The sequence below is a fragment of the Camelus bactrianus genome, chromosome 14 (assembly GCF_048773025.1).
Source record: "Camelus bactrianus isolate YW-2024 breed Bactrian camel chromosome 14, ASM4877302v1, whole genome shotgun sequence".
Lineage (NCBI taxonomy): Eukaryota > Metazoa > Chordata > Mammalia > Artiodactyla > Camelidae > Camelus > Camelus bactrianus.
This window is the reverse complement of record NC_133552.1, coordinates 16,016,180-16,033,746: the sequence shown is the minus strand read 5'-3', so window position 1 is coordinate 16,033,746 and position 17,567 is coordinate 16,016,180. Positions and strand designations below refer to the sequence as shown.

General features: G+C 32.1%; 1 protein-coding gene across 5 annotated transcripts in view; it reads left to right on the top strand.

Moving 5' to 3' along the window:
- The window catches only part of RB1 (RB transcriptional corepressor 1), a 107,057-nt gene that overhangs the window by 39,155 nt on the left and 50,335 nt on the right, over window positions 1-17,567 (top strand). For 4 of the 5 annotated variants that reach the window (XR_012511700.1, XM_074378162.1, XM_074378158.1 and 1 more), the window contains 7 exons: window positions 396-506; window positions 2,845-2,987; window positions 5,105-5,182; window positions 7,339-7,448; window positions 8,457-8,534; window positions 11,137-11,224; window positions 16,668-16,784. Coding sequence is in view for 4 of the 5 variants with exons in the window: in XM_074378162.1 (XP_074234263.1) it covers window positions 396-506; window positions 2,845-2,987; window positions 5,105-5,182; window positions 7,339-7,448; window positions 8,457-8,534; window positions 11,137-11,224; window positions 16,668-16,784 (725 nt within the window). In the remaining variant the exon portion in view is untranslated. Of the gene's footprint in view, window positions 1-395; window positions 507-2,844; window positions 2,988-5,104; window positions 5,183-7,338; window positions 7,449-8,456; window positions 8,535-11,136; window positions 11,225-16,667; window positions 16,785-17,567 lie in introns of those variants that run through there. The other variant, XM_074378160.1, reaches the window with a different exon arrangement.

Sequence of the window (17,567 nt, the reverse complement as noted above, 5' to 3'; positions counted from 1 at the left end):
CATATTTGAGGTTTCACAAATAAATAGGATTGAAGATTAGCATGTGTCATTCTTCAAAATGATTTTCAGGGGTAGTGAATTTTATAACTGTAACCAAAACTGGAAGTGAGTTTAAAGAAGGAAAAAAAAGTCAATATAAATTTAGACATAGGGACTGAATTATAGTAATAATACCTAAAAGTAAAATTCTCATGGTAGAATTATACTTCATATATTTTTATATATTTCAAATCTAACTGAATTTTTGTAAAAAAAAAAAAGGAAAAAGAAAGATCTTTAATATGCTTCTAGTGTTTGTTGGATAAATGAATACATAGATACACCCATACCCACAATTTCCCCTGACTGAAAGACCTCAATCTCTACCTTAAAATGTGAATCTTTTTTATTTTCAGGGGAAGTATTGCAAGTGGAAGATGATCTGGTGATCTCATTTCAGTTAATGCTCTGTGTCCTTGACTATTTTATCAAACTCTCACCTCCTGCATTGCTCAAAGAACCATATAGTAAGTATTTTAAGCAATTTATGCCTTTCCTACTTTATCATTCAACAGTTGTTTATTGACCATCTACTAGATCCAAAACATGGTTCTAGAGTGAAGGGAGCAATAAAAAAGAAAGCAGACATGGACTCTGCCCTTATAGTATAAGACATAGAAGTTGAGATAAGACAAGCAAGTAATTAGAGTATATGGTTGAAAGTGGTCTGGGCTAAAACACAGCAAATGCTTTGGGAGTTTAGAATATGGGAAAGTTTTCTCAGCTGGGGAAGACTGAGGAAGACCATATAAAAGTGGTGGCATTTGAACTGGGTGTTGAAGAGTAGTTAGGATTTGAGTGTTGTGGGAAGTTGGGAAAGGGCATTCCCTGTAAAGAGAAAATCAAGAGACAAGGCACAGATCTGAAAGAAATTGCATGGGAAAGAGTGGCCCCTTCTACAGGAAAAGATTAAACTTTTGTTAATGGTTATGTGATAGATTTTTTTTTTGCATGTAAACTGTAATTGATCCACTTCAGTGGGTGATGAGGTGGAACGTGTCTTTAAATAATAATTATTCCTGAAATAATTAGATAACATTAAGCAAAGATAAGTATATCTCTCTTAGAGTGGAGCTACTTCCTTTGGTGGCATGTAGAGTAGGATTTAAAAATCACTTACTACATTACGGAAAAATGTAAACTTAACTAAGCCTGAACTGATTACTAGAGACAGTTAAAAACATAGAAGTCTCAAAGTGGTGTTGAAGTGGCTAAAAAGCTGAAATCTAGTTCATCTTTGTGAACAATAACATCATGGAAAAAATGAAGTCTGGAGCAAAATTTTGAAAATGTTTTGAACATAATTTGACAGTAAATGCAGGTTGCTTAACGAAAACCACATGCAAAATAGAGGGAAAAAATAGAAGACAATATATTTTTTAAATTTCTGAATCTTTAAAAATCTTTATATCCCTTTTCCTCATTTTTTTTAATGTTATAACTTTAATAAGTTGATGTAGGATGTAACTTTAGGTTGACAGGCTTTGTTCTTTTGGATAATTTAAATGCATATTTAATTCTCTAAGTGCCATATTAAAGAGAAATGGGATGAGGTGTTGAATTGACTGGCTATGATAAATTTTTTAAATTAAATTTTTATTACAGAGAATTTCAAGTGAACATAAAAGTAGAAATTAGTATAATAAGCCTTTATGTGCTTATCACCTGCCCTCAATGTTTAACTTATGGTCAACTCGTAGTCCTATCTACTGCTCAGTTCCACAGCTATATTATTTTCAAGCACATTTTTGCATGTCATTTCATCCTTATAAATTTCAGTATGTATCTCCGAAAGATAAAGTCTTTTTAAAAAGTATAAAGACAGTACCCTTATCACTCCTAAAAATCAATTAATAGTGATTCCTTAATACCACCAAATATCGAGTAAGTGTCCATATTTTCAATTGTTTTATAAAAGTAATTTTAAAAAAATTTTTACAGGTTGAGAAATCAGAATCTAGATAAGATCTATACTTTGTGATTGACTGACATGCTTTTAAGTCTTAAAAAGTTCCTGCATCTATCTTTCTCTCTCTCTTTTCTTATAATTTATTTATTAAATAATCAGGTGATTTGTTCTGTTGAGTTTCCTGTGGTTTAATTTTTACTGATTGCATTCTGTGGTATAGTTTAACATGTTCCTCTGTCCTCTCAATTTCCTGTAAGTTATTGGTCGGGCCTAGAGGCAGTTAATACTTTTTATACTGAGTCATATGTGATCTCTTTAATAGCTGAATCCACATTCAATTTGAATTGGAAATACTCAAAATAATCCAGGAGACTTTTTGTTTTAAATCGCAGTTTAGTATCACATTATTATATTTATATGCTTATTTTTAAAAGCATTATAATTATACAGTGTTGCTAAAACTTTAAATTAAACTTATTTATTTTTATCCTATGTCTAGAAATTGAATCCATAAATACTTGCTTATTATTTTTAAGACTCTTTTAAGATAGAAAACATTTTTCCCCTTGCAGACTGAGTAGGATACACTTAGAATTAGTCTATAAGCTGGCTGTTTCCCTTGCCTTTTTCTTATTTGTCTATGGGATTGTAAGTTTCTTTTTGGGCTAGTTGGGGGCAGAATAGAATAGGGATGACAGAAACTATTACCAGTATATAACTTACAATAGATACTCAGTAAATAGATTAAACCATTAGCTTTTTAATGAAGCCTAATAAATAAAAGTAGCAGAATGTTACCAAGATTATTTCTGACCTTCCGAATTATGATTAGAATACTTCATTATTTTATACAGTGGAATGTGCAATTGTTCTTATCTAATTTACCATTTTTACAGAAACAGCTGTAATACCTATTAATGGTTCACCTCGAACACCAAGGCGAGGTCAGAACAGGAGTGCACGGATAGCAAAACAACTAGAAAATGATACAAGAATTATTGAAGTTCTCTGTAAAGAACATGAATGTAATATAGATGAGGTAATTTAACTTCATGATTTCTTTAAAATAGTTAAAGTAGATTTAGATGTAAGTTCTTCCTAACAGTATATAATTCTTTCATGATGAGCTTGCTTTTTGTAATTAGTGCCAATTCTTTTGCAGTAGCAAAATATTTAGAAAAAGTTTAATTTTCATATTAAGTTACTTTGATTTTCAAGAGAGTAGCTCCCTCACTCTGGAATCACTGAAATGTACATCATTAAGTTAGTAGTTTTCAAATGTATTTGTTCTTTGATTCCTCTGTGGTTACTGATAACCCTAATGTTTTAAAATATCCTGCTAAGAAAATCCTAGTGTTTGGTTTAGTGATAAGTGATACTAACATTAAATTTCTGTTCAGCCATCTATAATTACTCTCTTTCTAATGTTAACGGCTGGTAGAGAATACATGAACACCCAAGAAATGCTTATCTTGTTAATAAAATCTGGAATGCTAGATTGGAAGGAATTGGAAGGAATCTTACAAGTAATGTTCTCAGCTCCTTTTAGTCATGAGTAAACAAGCCTCTAGAGACTGATAGCTGATTACTAACAGAGTCTATACTTTGAAACATCTGCTACGAGTGCTTCTTTCACTGTGCCATGCTCTTTCTCTCGTAGATTGTTATATTGTCCACTACTCACTACCGCCAAATAGCTGTCTGAAATGTTGCGTCTTTGAAATTTCTCTGTCAGCTCTGGGAAGGAATCAAAATCTAGTTTAAGAAGTGTTGGAATGATTTCTCAAGATATCTGGGTTTTAGCACTGTGGCTTTTATTAATTTCAACTAAATACATAGATACATAACCCTTATACATATGTATTTACTTTTTTACTTTTCTACAATCACAAATTATCTTTGCTAATAAGCTGACAAATGTAGTTGAAATATTGCTTTTTTTTACTCTAGTCTGTTGCTTAGTGCCTGAAGATAATGAATAGGAATAAATGTAGTTTTCTAATTCCTGGTTGTTAATTCTCTAAATTTCAGAACTACTTATAAAATTGCATTTTAAAAATCAGGAATAAATCATGTTTTTCCTTTTTAAAAAAATTATATTTAATAATTTAGAATGTAATAATGATTTGTAAAGTGTAGGTGATTAATAGCTTTAATGGTAATTCACATTAATTGATTATTTACATACAGCATTTATGGTTATATAAATATTTGTACTTATATTTATGGTTATATAATTATTGGTTAGTCATACTAATTGGTTAAATAGAACCACCTACCTTATAACTATTCCAGTTAAGTGGGATTAGAAAACTAGATTAGTTAACTAGAAAACATTATACTAATAAATATTACAGAAGCTTAATTGTTAAAACTTATTTGTGAAATAGAAGATAGAAACTTATTAATAGGAAGATCTTAAATTATTTCTGCCTTAATAAACATAGACTCCAAAGTTGGAAAAGGACATTAAATGAAGAAAAAGTAAGTTGTTTAAAATTGCAAAACATACTGCAAGTGTAGAATAGCCAGGGCTATAACTCTAGGTTTTCCAGGGATGGTCTTTATTGTCCATGTTAACGTAGGATTTTTTGTTTGAAACTGCATAATTCCACAAAACATTTTCACTTGGTTTTGAATTGAATTGAGTGTTTGAAATTATTTTCTTAAAAAACAAGTTATTTTCCTAAATTTATGCTAAAATAATTGACTTGATATTCCCTAAGCTAGATATGTGTGTGAAGTGGCCCAAAAATATGCTTTGGAAAAAAATCAGACACAGTTTAGAGAAGTGAAAGGAGTTTGGCTTTGATGATAGATTGAGTTTCAATTCCAGCTCTGCCACTTCCTCACTGTGTAACTTTGGTTAAGTTGCTTAATTTTTTTGAGTCTCCCATCTTTATACCACTTGTTAAATGTGGGATATTGAAGTTGGTTTCAATGGGTTTACTTCTCATAAAACCCTGCACCTCCATTTTATAACCTGAAATCTGCCTCACATAAATTAAAAAGTGAATAATTGAATTAATTATAAATAAGCATCACACTGGGTTGAATGTAAGTCATTGATCAAAATGTCAGTTAACACTCTCAGTCTTGTGTTAATAATGACAGAAATTTTAAAAAAATTTTAATGATCATGTTTATCTTTTTCAGGTGAAAAATGTTTATTTCAAAAATTTTATCCCTTTTATGAATTCTCTTGGAATTGTAGCTTCTAATGGACTTCCAGAGGTAATCTGAAAGAAAACATAATAAAAAGCTAATGTGTTTTAGGACTTTTGGGAGGGAGGAATAGTCTAAATTTCTTAAGATCATTTTATGTTAAATATTTTTTACTCCAGGAAAGAATCTAAATAGAATTGTGGTGAATCAACTTCATATAATAACAAAAAATCATTTTGAATATATGCTCAAATGTATAAATAAACAGCATTTTTTAATCAACAGAAATTGATTTATACTGAAATTTTTCAAAAATCAAAATATAGGCTTTTGAATTTCTAAATGCCATTAAATATTTAAATGTAACCAAATTTCCACAATCTAGTTTTGATTCTAATTCACTTTGCTACATTTCCTTAAACGTAGGCGCCATGATTGTGCTGTCAGCATTATTGACATTACTGTACTTTGGAGGATCTCTTTTGAGTATTTTAAAGAATTACTTAATTGGGAATAAATTCAGTTGAAACAACTGTGATTATATTGTAGAAATGTTCTTAGTGGTATGCCATCCATCTACCTGTTCCTTTTCACATTTTGCCTCAAATATCTTGCTCTTCAATGAGAACAGAACAACTGAGAACTTTATGTGGTAAAGTGAAATATGTGGAGAAAAGGATGCTTGGATAAAGGATGAAGACAAGTACTCAGTGATAAAGCAATGTTTTAGAAGCAGCTAGAATGAGTCACCAAGATCAAAAGACATGAAATCAGATAGCTAGGCTGAATCAGGTAGCTAGTCCTTGAATTAAGGAGCCTATTCATTTAACAGTTATTTGGTGAGTGCTTAATATGTGCCAGGCATTTCGCTAGATATCATTAGTAGAGATTTAACTCACAGCCAGTTGTCATTAAGGTGCTAATGGGAGAGAAAGATGAAGTAGAACATTACAGGAGTCTACAAGAGTCTAGCAGATGTGTGCACAGGGTGTTGTGATATCTCAGAGAAGGGCTACCTAATCCAAAGTGGGGCAGATAGGTTTTGTGGAAAGCTGTTTGGAGGAGATGTGATTTCTGAGCTAAGATTCACGAGAAGTGACATTTCCAGGTCTGTTCAGTGGACTCCAACTAACTCATTAAGATCGGGATACAGAGCAGAAGAGTGTTAAGACATGGTACTAACGAGACAAGTAGAGGCCACATACTGTATTACTGAGCCCTGTTACCAACTTATGTCCCCCAAAATACGCTGTTTACAACTCTAAAGAATCTTGGACACTGGTAATTTTTTTTCCTTTTGAGAGGGTTACAGAATTGTTGTTATTGTTATTTCCCCAGTATTTTTCATATAGCACTAATAGCTACCGATCAATAAATGATTGATAATTAGTGCCTCACTGAGATAAGGCAGGAACAACAATTAAACTTAGCCAAACATGAATGACTGTTCTGCCTTAAAAACGTATGCAGACAAACAAAGAGTTTACGTTTAACTGGGTTTCTTCCTACCACTCCTTTTAGAATACAGTTTTGGCTCTCTCAGGTTGGAAACACTTTAGCTTTAAAAGTCACTGCAGAAGGTATGCTAAATAGTTGTTGTCTGTTGAGCATTGGTTTTTATATTATTAGAAAATTATGAATCAGAACTGATAAAAGAACTGCAGATTCTAGCAATTGAAAAAGTGTATAAGATTGGAAATAAATTGTGCAAATATGTTAATTGGACTAATTAATTGAGCAAATACTCTTGCCCAGAATACCTAAATGAGGTGAGTCAGAGTGAACCAAAGAATGCAAAGAAAAGATAGGCAGAATGTATAATCAAGATTTGAATCAAGAAGATTTGTTACAGTGTTTGAAAAATTATTTTATATTGATAAATGTAGTAGAAGATTTAAAGTGAGGGGTATTTGGAATGGAAGATCTTGGCAATTAAGTTTTTGTCTTATGTTCCATTTCAGTATTCTTCTGTAGCATTGGTGATCCTTGTCTAGATAAAATTTTAATGTCTGGGGTACATAAAATAGGTTTAAAATTAGAGTTGAAAAATTTTGCAGTTTTCTTTGCTTCTCATTTAGATATGCCTTATTTATATTGTGTGTGAAGTCTATATAAGGCAAAATTAAGTGTATGTTTTACAAAAATTCTTTAATTAAATCTGTACTTCTGTGCACTGAGCTATAATGACATGAAAAAGATAATCATTAATATTTTTTTCTTTTGAGGTGGAAAGTCTCTCTAAACAGTATGAAGAAATTTACCTTAAAAACAAAGATCTAGATGCAAGATTATTTCTGGATCATGATAAAACTCTTCAGGCTGATCCTACAGACAGGTATTGTACATGGTATATTTATATTTGTTGATATGCTGCTTCATTTTTTTAAAAGTTAATGTAAAATTGCATTCTCTTGAATTGTCATATAAAATCCTAAAGTGGGACTGGTTAAGAGTAACTACAGGCACACCTCTGAGATATTGTGAGTTTGGTTCCAGAGCACTGCAATAAAGTGAATATTGCAATGAAGCAAGTCACACACGTTTTGGTTTCCCAGTGCATATAAAAGTTATGTCTACATTGTACTATAGTCTATTACATGTGTAGTAGCATTATATCTAAAAAACAATGTACATGCCTTAATTTAAAAATACCTTATAGCTAAAAAAATGCTAACCATTATCTGACAATGCAGGGTTTACAAACCTTCAATATGTAAAAAAAAACAGTATGTGCCAAACACAATGAAGTGAAGTGCAATGAAATGAGATGTGCCTGTACAAAATTTTAGAATCATCAAGTGTGGTTAATTTTATGTCTTCAGCATGAAATCTTTAAATATTAACTTAATACACACACACACACACACACACACACACACACACACACATACATATACACACATATACACTTTGGAAGTTAAATATAAGAAAAATGTTTTTAATTTTATTTAAGTCAAAGTAAAGTTTTTGGAAGGCATAATGATTGAAAAACTTGAGCTTTGATATTTTTTGATACTGAACAGCTTGGCTAGTAATGTCATCAATATCTAACATTCTGGAGAAAACGAACATCTAACTTTCACTTTCAAAATATTCTTACTGTTTGTACATCTATTTGTCATAAACCTATGGAAAGAAACCCAACTTAAAAACAATAATGAAGAAAATAAAATTTTATTTATTTAAGCATCTTTTGGATCATCTATTTCCTATCACTTCTGTTATTTACTTAACCATTTTGTATGATGTTATGAGGCAGCAGAAGGTATTGTACTGCTTTTTTGACTCATAAAGCACAAATTGTAAATTTCCCATTAGAATGACTTTGCTTATCATTATTTAGTTCTGAAATACAGAGAACTCCACAAAAAAGTAATCCTGACGAAGAGGTGAATGTGATTCTTCCACAGACTCCAGTTAGGTATGAGTTTTCTTACTTTTGATTTTCATTATAATTATTTATTCATTGCTTTATAGTGCTTTGGGTTTATTCATTTGTTGACAATGACATGCAACAAATATATATCGAGTGCTCTTTGTGTGCCAGATATTTCACTAGTTGCTGAAGATACGATTGCTAGACATAGTTCTGCCTATCCTTAAGGGATACAACCTAGAGTGAGAATGTGTCCCATCTCAGTAAATAAAAAAGAAAAAAAAGTATCACTATTTGGTCTGTGTAACCTGGAAGGATTAGAACCATTTTTTTATGTCCTTTTCGTCACTTAACTTCCCACATCTAATCTGTTTTCAAGTCTTGTTGAGTCTACCTCCAGAGTATTTCTTAAGTCCATCTGCTTTTCTCCATTTCTACTCTTACCTCCCTTGTCCAAGATATTTCTCTTTCTCTTGGATTTTGTTTGCAGTAACCTGCCAGCTGATCTTGCTGCTTCTACTCTCATGACTGTTCCTCTCTCCGCACCACAAGTATGTTCTCCAGAGAGCCCCCAGAATAATATTCTAGAAATGTAAATCAGATCACGTTCACTCTGCTGTTAAAACTTGTGATTGCTTCCTGTTGCAGTTGGAATACAATGCAAATTCCTTAACAGTGCCTAGAAGATCTTTTATGATCTAGCTTATGTTATCTTCTCCAATCTCGTTTTCGTACTCAAGATGAACTAGCCAGTTTCCTGAACTCTCTAAGTTCTTTTGTACTTGAGGACCTTCACACTTGTTTCTCCTTCTTCTTGAAACTCTTCTTTCTTTTCTTTCTGTGAACAACCAGCTGCTACTCTTTCTTTAGGTTTAGCACAAATATTACTTTTTATTTTTTTATTTTTAAACACATTTATTATGATGTGATTCCTGTACAGATACTACTTTTTTAATGATTTATTTCTCTTTGAAGTATTTTCCTATATTATTCTTTCTCACAGCATCCTGCTCTATTCCTTCATAGTGTGTATCACAATTTGTAATTATAAATTCATTTGTATGTTTGCTTATTTTTGCCAATACCCACAGTAGCTTTTAAGTCCATACCGCATGGACCATGACTTTTTTGTTCCCCATTTGATAATTAGGACCCAGGATAATACTTGGTAGACAATCAGTAAGACTTTTCAAATGACTGTATGTACATATAAAAATTTATTTTTGTTTAAATACAGTAATAGGCTTATGACAAGTTAATGAGATGCCACAGAAGGAACTCTGTGAAGTAATGTTTGAACTGAATTTTGAAACATGTTAAGTAGTGTCACAGGAGACTGTGATGGCCTGTGCAAAGGCACCAAAGTATGAGACCACACGATGTGTCTGGGGAGCTGTAAGCAGCTCTGAGGTGATTTAACTAAGTAGGAAGATGAGATGGCAGGAGAGGAGGGTGGGTACTAGATCATGAAGGGCCTTATATTCCATACTCACAAGTTTGGACTTCAGCAGCTGTGCAGGATATACAATACATGGGGGGTTAAAGCAGGGATAGGATTAAATCAGACTTGATTTTTTGAAAGGTTACATAGTAGTAGTTTGTGAAGAGATGGACTGAAGAGGACATGGTGGGAAATAGACCTGTCAGTCTGTCTCAGCGGTTCTAAACCAGGGGTGCAAATTAGGATAACCTGAAGAGTTTTTATTTTCAAATTACATATGCCCAGACCCTGCTGCCGTAGACATAGGCAAAATCTCTCAAAATGATCTATTGCAGTAATTTGGTTGAGCGATGCTAAAGGTCTGAACCAAGAGGTAGGCAGTGGGAATGAAAGAGCAAGACTAGATTTGATAAATAGTTGATGAATTCATATTTAGCATATTCTTCTTCTTCTAGGAAGTGTAGATAGCAGTTTAGAGAGGCTTGACTGAGAACACCAAACATGTTTCATTAAATAATATTTAAGGACCTTTTCAGCCATAAACATTCTAGTTTTTTGCATCATTAAACACTGCCTACAGAGTAACAATGTGCTGCTATTCCAAAATTGGAACGTTAATATTTACCATATACCACCCATACATGCACAGACACACACACACAAAATTATACAATTAAAGAGATCTTAGGAGATTGACCTACTTTTATGTTTTAGCAATGATGATCTCTAAAATTGCATATGCTTTTATCTTAAAGATCTCTGTAAAGGACAGTCGGTTCTTTACTTGAGTTACTAAATATCTTACTGTCTGTTTTGAAAAATTTTAATATTTAATCATCATAATTTTTCTCAAAAGATTACTATTTTGATGCCATTTTTATGTTCTCTCCTTAAAATAATGTCATTACTTTGACCAGTTGTTTTATTGATATATAGTTTTATTAGTAAATAAGCATATCAGTTCTTTAATTACGAAATTACTGATTATGGACATACCCTTTCTTAAAGATTAAAGTGTAGTTCCTAGTTCCTTATGAACAACTGCACACTAAGGGTTTTGTAAAGTCTTAATTACTTCAGAGCACTTCTTAAAGATAAACAGAAGACTGTGAGATTGAAGATAGTATGTAACTTGTGAAGATACATATCATTTTTTCTTTTTGTTCCTTCTTTGCTTAACACTACTTCCTATTTTTTTTTCCATAGGACTGTTATGAATACCATCCAGCAATTAATGATGATCTTAAATTCAGCAAGTGATCAACCATCAGAAAACCTGATTTCCTACTTTAATGTAAGCCACGTATGAAGCATTTATTGTGATATCTTGGCAAAGAAATTTGAAATTAGAAGTTAAAATACTGAGTATTTTTTAAACACTCATTTCCCAATCAGCATGTAGTTGTCTGTTATCTTATTTCTTGCTTTTTTAAACCCTCCAAGTTAGATATTATCAGTAGCATTGTTTTATTTAGACTGTTATTTTCTCATGTTTACTATTTGCCTTGCTTACCATTCTTTCTTACAACTTAGACTTCACTTCCAAAATTATTTCCTTCTTTCTTTAGATACATCTTTTAATAATTCCTTTAATGAGGGTTAGTTTGGGATGAATTTACAAGGGTTTTGTTTTGTTTTTTGTCTTAAAATATGTGTACTCTTATTTTTTGTAAGATAGTTTCCCTAGATCTTCAATTCTAGGTTGACCTTTACTTTCTCTTAGAAGTTTGAAGATACTACTTTACTATTTTCGTGACTCTCATGGTTGCTATTAAGAAGTCTTCTGTCGATCCAATTGTTATTCCTTTATAGTTAACCTGTCTTTTCTCTCTGGCTGCTTTTAAGGTCTTTTCTTTGAAAGTGACATTAGACAGGATTTAACATTTACCATATCTCTATAGTCTTTTTCACTTAGCCCATTTTCATTTACATTTCTTGTGTGGCCCTGTCTGTGCACAGTGCAGTTTTCAACTCTTGATAGACCCTGAGTTTGATACCTGAAGGGTCCCTGCTACCCTCGCTCCCCTCTAAAAGGGGAGAGAGAAAGAGAAGGAATGAAAACTAGCATCTATATTCCTTGATTGCTCCTCCACTCCTTGTTTAAAATCAAATGATAAGGCTTGGGACCCACTGAAATGCTCTTCCATGCAAATTGGATGAGGCTAGGAGACATTAAAATTTGGCTTATTCTGGTAACTATGTGCTTCATGTAGTTAACATTCTGTTTAATGTCATAAGCTGCCTGTGGTTTTGTCATATTCTGTTGTCATCTTCTTGCTTGTACCCCCACCCCAGGAATTAACAAAGTATTTTCTGTCATCATATGCATAATTGTGTTGGCTCAGAACTTATTTTGTTTGTCCAGTTTGCATAATGTTGCTTTTATTTGTGGATTGTATGTAGCACAAGAATATTTCCCAAACATAGCTACCCAGTTACTTAGAAGTTTTAGAGGGGATAAGATAGAAGTAAAAAGAATGATAATCTCTCTCTTCTTAAATACTGATTTCAATATTTCCTCCAGCATTTGTAGTATGTAAGAACTCTTTTATTTTAAAATACTTTAGTTGTGCAGAAAATTCTGCCTCAAAGACATTTTCTGGAGATTAAAGCTTAACACTAAATGAAACTTAACAGCTTAACTGCAAAGTTTTATGTACACTTCAAATCGCCTGTCTCAGAATGGGCATATCTTGAAGATCATTAAGTTGTTCTTTGATTTTTACTTCTTTATTAGTTCAGGTTTCTTCATTTTAAAAATTAATGCCATCTCCTTCTGTGTAAGTAAAATCTTAGAAGCTATAGACATTTTTTTCTTCCAGTTTTATTGAGATGTAATTGACATACAGCTCTGTATAGGTTTAAGGTGCACAGCTTATGATTTGACCTACATGCATCGTGAAATGATTATCACAGTAAGTTTAGGGAATGTTCGTCATCTCATTTGGATGCCAAATAAAAGAAATCTAAAAAAATGTTTTCCTTGTGATGAGAACTCTTAGGATTTACTTTCTAAACAACTTTCATATATAACATACAGCAGTGTAAATTACATTAATCATGTTGTACGCTACATCCCTAGTACTTATTTATCTTACACCTGGAAGTTTGTACCGTTTGATCACCTGCATTCAGTTCCACCCCCTGCCTCTAGTAACTCTAGTAACTACAAGTCTGATTTCTTCTTCTATGAATTTGTTTGTTTTTTGAAGTATAACTGACCTACAACACTGTATTTGTTTCTGGTGCACAGAATAGTGACCCAATATTTCTGAACATCTCAAAATGACCACCACAGTAAGTCTGGTTACCATCTGTCTCTGTACAGAGATATTACATAATGATTGACTGTATTCCCCACACTGTACACTTCATACCTATGACTCATTTATTTTGTAACTGGAAGTTTGTACCTCTTTTTTTAAATTTGCATTTTGGTTACTTATTTATTTACTTTATTTATTTCATGATTTTTTTTTATTGAAGTATAGTCAGCTTACAATGTTGTGTTAGTTTCTAGTGATTCAGTTATATATATATATATTCTTTTTCATATTCTTTTTCCGTTATAGGCTATTAAAAAATATTGAATATAGTTCCCTGTGCTATATAATAGGGCCTTGTGATTTATCTATTTTTTTGTTTTGTTTTGTTTTGTTTGGCTAATGGAGGTACTGGGGATTGAACCCAGGACCTTGTGCATGCTAAGCGCATGCTCTGTCACTGAGCGATACCTCTCCCACTTATCTATTTTATATATAATAGTTAATATCTGCAAATCCTGATCTCCCAATTTATCCCTCCACCACTATCCCCCCTCGTGACTGTAAGTTCGTTTTCTGTGTCTGTGAGTCTGTTTCTGTTTTGTAAATAAGGACACTTGAGTCCTTTTTTCAGATTCCACATATAAATGATACCATATGGTATTTTTCTTTCTCTTTCTGACTTACTTCACTTAGAATAACAATTTCCAGTTTCATCCATGTTGCTGCAAATGGCATTTTATTCTTTTTTATGGCTGAGTAGTACTCCATTGTGTATATATACACCACAATTTCTTTATCTAGTCATCTGTCAATGGACATTTAGGTTCCTTCTGTGTCTTGGTTGTTGTAACTTGTGCTGCTGTGAACATTGGGGTATGTACAGTTTCCTCTAGATATATGCCCAGCAGTGGGATTGCTGGAAGATGTGGTAAGCCTATTTTTAGTTTTTTGAGGAATCTACATACTGTTTTCCATAATGGTTTCACCAAATGATATTCCTACCAACAGTGTAGGAGAGTTCCCTTTTCTCCACACCCTCTCCAGCATTTATCATTTGTGGACTTTTTAATGATGGCCATTCTAATTTGTACAAGGTGATACCTCATTGTAGTTTTGATTTGCATTTCTCTGATGATTAGTGATGTTGAGCATCTTCTCATGTGCCTCTTGGCCGTCTGTATGTATTCTTTGGAAAAATGTGCATTCAATTCCTTTGCCCATTTTCCAATTGGGTAGCTTTTTTTTTTGATGTTAAATTGTATGAGTTCTTTGTATGTTTGGATATTAACCCTTTATCAGATATTTTGTTTGCGAATACCTTTTCTTATCCATTAGACAGTCTTTTCTTTTGTTGATAGTTTTTTTCACTGTGCAGAAGCTTTTTGGTTTGAAATAGTCCCACTTGTTTATTTTTGCTTTTGGTGCCTTTTCTCTGGAGCCAGTTCCATAAAATCATCTCCAAGACTAATGTCAAGGAGCTTATCACCCATTTTTTTTTTTGAGTTTCTTGTCTTAGGTTCAAGTTTTTAATCCATTTTGAGTTAATTTTTGTGTATGGTGTTAGATAGTGGTATAATTTCATTTTTTTGAAACTGGCTTTCCAGTTTTCCTAACACATTTATTGAAGAGACTATCCTTTCCTCATTGTATATTCTTGGCTTTTTTTGTGGTAATTAATTGATTATGTATGAATTTATTTTGGAGCTCTCTATTCTGTTCCATTGATCTCTACCAATAGCAAACTCTTTTGATTACTGCAGCTTTGTAATATAGTTTGATGCCTCCAGCTTTGTTCTTCTTTCTCAAGAGTGCTTTGGCTATTTGGGGTCTTTTTTGGTTCCACACACACTTTTGTATTATTTGTTCTATTTCTGTATAAATATGATTGGAATTTTGACAGGGATTTTTATTGAATCTGTAGATTGCTTTGGGTAGTAGGGGCATTTTAACAACATTAATTTTTCCAATCTATGAGCATGGAATATCTACATTTATTTATGTATTTTTCAATTTCTTTCATTAGTGTCTTAAGTTTATATTGTACAGGTCTTTCACCTTCTTGGTTAAATTTATTCCTTGGTATTTTTTGATGCTATTGTAAGTGCAATTGTTTTCTTAATTTCTCTTTCTGATAGTTTGTTATTAGTGTATAGAAATGCAGCTGATTTCTGTGCATTGATTTTGTATCCTGTGACTTCACTAATTTTTCATTAGTTCTAACAGGTTTTTTTGTAAATTTAAAAAAATTTTATATATATAATATCATGTCATCTGAAAATAATGATAGTTTTACTTCTTCCTTTCCAATTTAAATGGCTTTTATTTCTTTTTCTTGCCTAATTGGCCTAAGACTTCCAATAGTATGTGGGATATAAGTTCCAAGAGTGGGCATCCTTGTATTGTTCTTGACCTTAGAGGAAAAGCTTTCAGCTTTTCACTGTTGAGTATGATATTAGCTGTGGGCTTGTCATATATGACCTTCATTTGATTGAGGTGCATTCTCTCTGTACGCACTTTGTTAAAAGTCTTTATCATAAATAAATGTTGAATTTTGTCAAATGCTTTTTCTGCATCTATTGAGATGATCACATAATTTTTATCTTCTATTTTGTTAATGTGATGTATCATTGATCGATTTACATATATTAAACCATCCTTGCCATCCCTAGGATAAATCACACTAGATCATGGTGTATGACCCTTTTAATATACTCTTGAATTTGGTTTGCTGGTATTTTGTCCTTACAAAATTTTGCATCCTTGTTCAACAGGGATATTGGCCTATGGTTTATTTTTCTTGTGGTATCCTGTTTTTGGTATCAGGGTAATGTTGGCCTCATAAAATGAGTTTGGGAGTGTTCCCTCATCTTCTGTTTTTTAAAACAGTTTGAGAAGGATTGGTAGTAATTCTTTGAATGTTTGGTAGAATTCACAATTAAGCCATCTGGTCCTGGACTTTTGTTTATTGGGAGTATTTTAGTTACCTATTCATTTTTCTTACTAGTAATCAGTCTGTTCAGATTTTCTGTTCTTTATGATTCAACCTTGGAAGGTTGTATGTTTCTGGGAATTTATCCATTTCTTCTAGGTTGTCCAGTTTGTTGGCATTTAATTGTTCATAGTAGTCTCTTATGATCCTTTGTATTTCTCTGTTATCAGTTGTAATATCTGTGAGGCTGTTTTTGATGGATAATGGAAAGGCTAACAAATCTGTTATTCCCTAACTTGCCAGCAGAAAATTTAGATAATAGATGTTTTAGTTGTACTCTTGTATTTTTTGGTCACTAGCATCCCAGAGTGGAATCCTTTAAGTTCTTCATATTTTGAGTAGTTGTATTTACCTAGTTTGTTGTGGAAATGTTTTCACAGTATAAACCATTAAAAGTGATGTCATATATTACAGAACAGGAAATATTAATTCTCTGATTAAACCATATCCTCAACATTGATTTCTGTCTTTCATTCTTAAAGAATTGCACAGTGAATCCAAAGGAAAGTATCCTGAAAAGAGTGAAGAATATTGGACACATCTTTAAAGAGAAATTTGCTAAAGCTGTGGGGCAGGGATGTATAGAAATTGGATCACAGGTAACTTGAGTTCATTTTGATTAGTACTTCTATATAGTAAATAATTTCAAATGCAACATTTGTCCATATTGTATGAATACTGTAATAGTGTTTGTCCAATAGTATAAAATATTGGCAGATATCATATCCCAGCTGCATGAGTATGCTACTGTTTATGGAAAACTTTATGGGACAACTCCCCTCACTCAATTGCAAAAACCAAAAGTAAACATGCAGAAAATTTTAGAAAAATTTTAGAAAATACAAGTAAGAAAAAACACTTAAATCTTGACAATATTAAGTTTTTGGTGTATATTCTTTAACTTTTATATATATTAATAATCATGTATGCATGTACTTATATGAATAGGATCATTTTATACATTGATGTTTATCTGTGATATTATTGAATGATACTATTTTTACTGCTGTTATCATTATTTCAGAAAATCTGAAACTAAATTTGGTAAGATTATGGGCTCTGGATCAGAACCCTGAATTTATATCTGGTTCTGTCATACATAAGCTGTCATTTAAATTCTCTGAGTTTCAGGTTTTGATATTTTGCTCTACTTTGCTATGTGGCAGTAATGAGGTAATATGTAAAAATTATATTTGAAAACTGTAATGTACTATACACATTTATTTCAGTCTAGTGAGGTTATATTTTGATGTCGTCAGTGTTTTACAGAATTATATTTAAAAGTTCTTTTTGGTTATATTTGAAATTTGTACTCATAATTTGCAATGAAGAAATGTGTGTATATCTAAAATGTGACTATTTGTTAGACTAATGGAAACTAG